This window comes from Austrofundulus limnaeus, unplaced genomic scaffold (assembly GCF_001266775.1).
Source record: "Austrofundulus limnaeus strain Quisiro unplaced genomic scaffold, Austrofundulus_limnaeus-1.0 Scaffold848, whole genome shotgun sequence".
Classification (NCBI taxonomy): Eukaryota; Metazoa; Chordata; class Actinopteri; order Cyprinodontiformes; family Rivulidae; genus Austrofundulus; species Austrofundulus limnaeus.
In genome coordinates this window covers 165,511-168,153 of record NW_013953250.1, presented here as the reverse complement: position 1 = coordinate 168,153, position 2,643 = coordinate 165,511, and the positions used below count along the sequence as shown (strand labels likewise).

Here is a 2,643-nt window from a genome sequence, read left to right as displayed (position 1 = left end):
AATACTGTCTTTATGTTGTCCTATTGCTGTAATATATTGCACTTAAGTGTCAATAATTGCATTTGCAAGGTAAACTTTTTCTGCAATGACATGCTACATGGCAATGCACACTTGGTTTTACATCGTAAAAACCCATGTCTAGTTATACTTCTAAGTTTTGGAAGGATCTTCATAATTGGTTGTTGGCCAATAATTTAAATATTCCAACTTTAACGTACAATATTAAACTTGGCTTTAATACTGTGGACACAAAATTGGATGTTATAGTTAATAACTTGATCATTATAGCTAAATATTATTTGCATAAATGTAAATTTTTGAAAATTACCCCTAACCTTCTATGTTATCTAAAAGAAATATCACTTTTTATCTTTGAAAATGAATCAAAGGATGCTCTCCTCTATATGTCCAATTTGTTTTTTGAAAAATAATCAAATATTAATGACTAAGACCCCTTACAGTATTTCCTACTGTTTAACTTAATATGCTTTATACATATTTCCTGTTGTAATGCTATAATGCAATTGTTTTAAACAGCTTTCATGTTGGATTTTATTTATGTTCCTTATTTTAATTTTCAGTGGCTGCTTGTAAACCAAGGCTCTTGAATAAGATGTATGTATGCTTGTAAGATTTGTAGTTTCGAAATTAAAAAAAGAGAGCCGTTCATCATATAAAACAAATCATGATAAGAGATGTATTTGAGAATTTATTTGAAGAAAAGATGTTAGAATAAACACAGTCATTGACTGACTGAACATGCTGTTATTCATCTGTACAACCAGAGGAGTTCTTGTCTGGACCTTTACTCCTCAGCCTCCCTCCATGGCCGCGGCGTGAGCCTGTTGACTGGAGAAAGATTCCAGGTGATGCCACCTTGAGTTATTACCTGCACAAAAAACAGAACAACATGCAAGAATGTCAACATTTATTTATTACGACTAACTCTCTCATAGTAAAGGAATGCTGTTAATATCAAATTCAGACATTTTTCACAATTTAAGGTTTTCAGAACTTAAATATATCTAAAATTTGAGCAAAAATAAAATATACATTTCAGAATGAGATGTTTTGTTTTTCACACTACAAAATGCTCCTGATGAGGGACCTGAGGGGGAAAAAAAGCTTTAGCTGCCCTCTGGTGGTTGTAACTCACAGCTGAGCTTTTGCACAACAGTAATGTTCATGTATGCAACACAAGGASAATAAGGAGAATAAACTACATGTTCTGATCCACAGAGGACTCTGTGCTCTGTGACTGATGCAGCTCTTTGGCCCTCAAATCCATTTCTCTTTGACACTAATTGTTATTTCTGTCCCCTGTGTAAGCCACAGTGACCTTTCCCTTTAAGAACTGCACACAAACTGTGTTGTGTTCATTCACTTGACAGTCAGACCTGAGTTGAGCAGCAGCTCCAACCACGTTAAAAAAGGTGTTTAATTCCTCCGAAGACAACTTTTTTTAATCAGTCGTGGAGTATAAGGAGGCAYTGCTGAAGCCGAACAAAAAACAAACAGAACTAGACATGGGTTTTTACGATGTAAAAACAAGTGTGCATTTCCATGTAGCATGTTTTTGCCTGCAGCAGTGGACTTTCAGAATGAACTGTGACCAAGTTCAAATATGTTTTCTGTACCAGCTTGTGCCTGTCACATCAGCAGGTGTTTAGAATTAAGGTAATTGTGTGACAATATGAAGTTTGTAGTGATTTTTTGTTAAAGTTACTGTAGCTGGGTTTTGAACCCAGATCTCCCACATGAAAGCCCATAGAGTTAACCATGAGACCACTGTGGCAGAGGGCAATGCCAGGGGTTGGGTTGTATGTGTGCAGAAAGAGGCCACATTGGCAATGCAGTTGTTGATTAAGAACTGCATAATATTACAACAGAGTAATATTAGGACAAGATTTTAGAAAAACATCAAAATACTATATATTAGTATTGTAAATCACTGAACTACTGAGTTTAAATATTATTAAACTATGGTTCAGTACTGAGTAGATACAGCAGGGGGCAGTATTGGACCAATACAAGGCTCCATTGACTGGCATTGTATGATTTTAAACATTAATATTTCAAAAACTATAAGTTGTACAGGCACCAAAAGGCATAGCCATCATTTGGCACAGGTACTTTACAGATATAAATTACAATGCAGCTCTAGGACAAAGTATGCAGGAGGAGAAGCATGGCAAAGTTGAGATGACTTGGATGGGAAACGAATGCTGGAAATGACGCCGTAAAGCYTCGTCACGTCTCATCGTTTCCCCACTGCAGTACAGCTCTCAACAAAAGCAAATTGAGCCGTAGAACCTGAAACACTCCAGCTGCCTTTAAAACACAACAAAAAAAAAACTCCCTGGAAGTGGAGTTTTTTRTATCAAGTGTTTATTTTTTATATGACAAGTCTTTTTGTTTATGGGTGTAAATTTGTTTTGTGGAAGCGTTTTTCTCTTTGGATGTACATATTAAAGTTTAATCTTAACCAACCTTTGCTTGTGGAGCCAAGCCTTATTTTGTTTATGAAGTCAGCCTTCCACCTGTGCTTGTAAARACAGCCATGCTTCTACCTGCTACGACCTAATTACATTTTCAGATTCTTGTCTTTAAAAGCTACATTTTGACACCTGGATCATTCTGATA

At 35.9% G+C, this 2,643-nt stretch overlaps 1 protein-coding gene across 1 annotated transcript in view; it reads right to left on the bottom strand.

Moving 5' to 3' along the window:
* Nucleotides 1-689: 689 nt before the first annotated feature.
* The window catches only part of cox7b (cytochrome c oxidase subunit 7B), a gene marked incomplete in the record, with an annotated part of 4,600 nt that continues 2,646 nt past the window's right edge, over nucleotides 690-2,643 (bottom strand). The window contains 1 exon segment of the mRNA XM_014029065.1: nucleotides 690-889. Within this exon segment, the coding sequence (XP_013884519.1) occupies nucleotides 806-889 (84 nt within the window).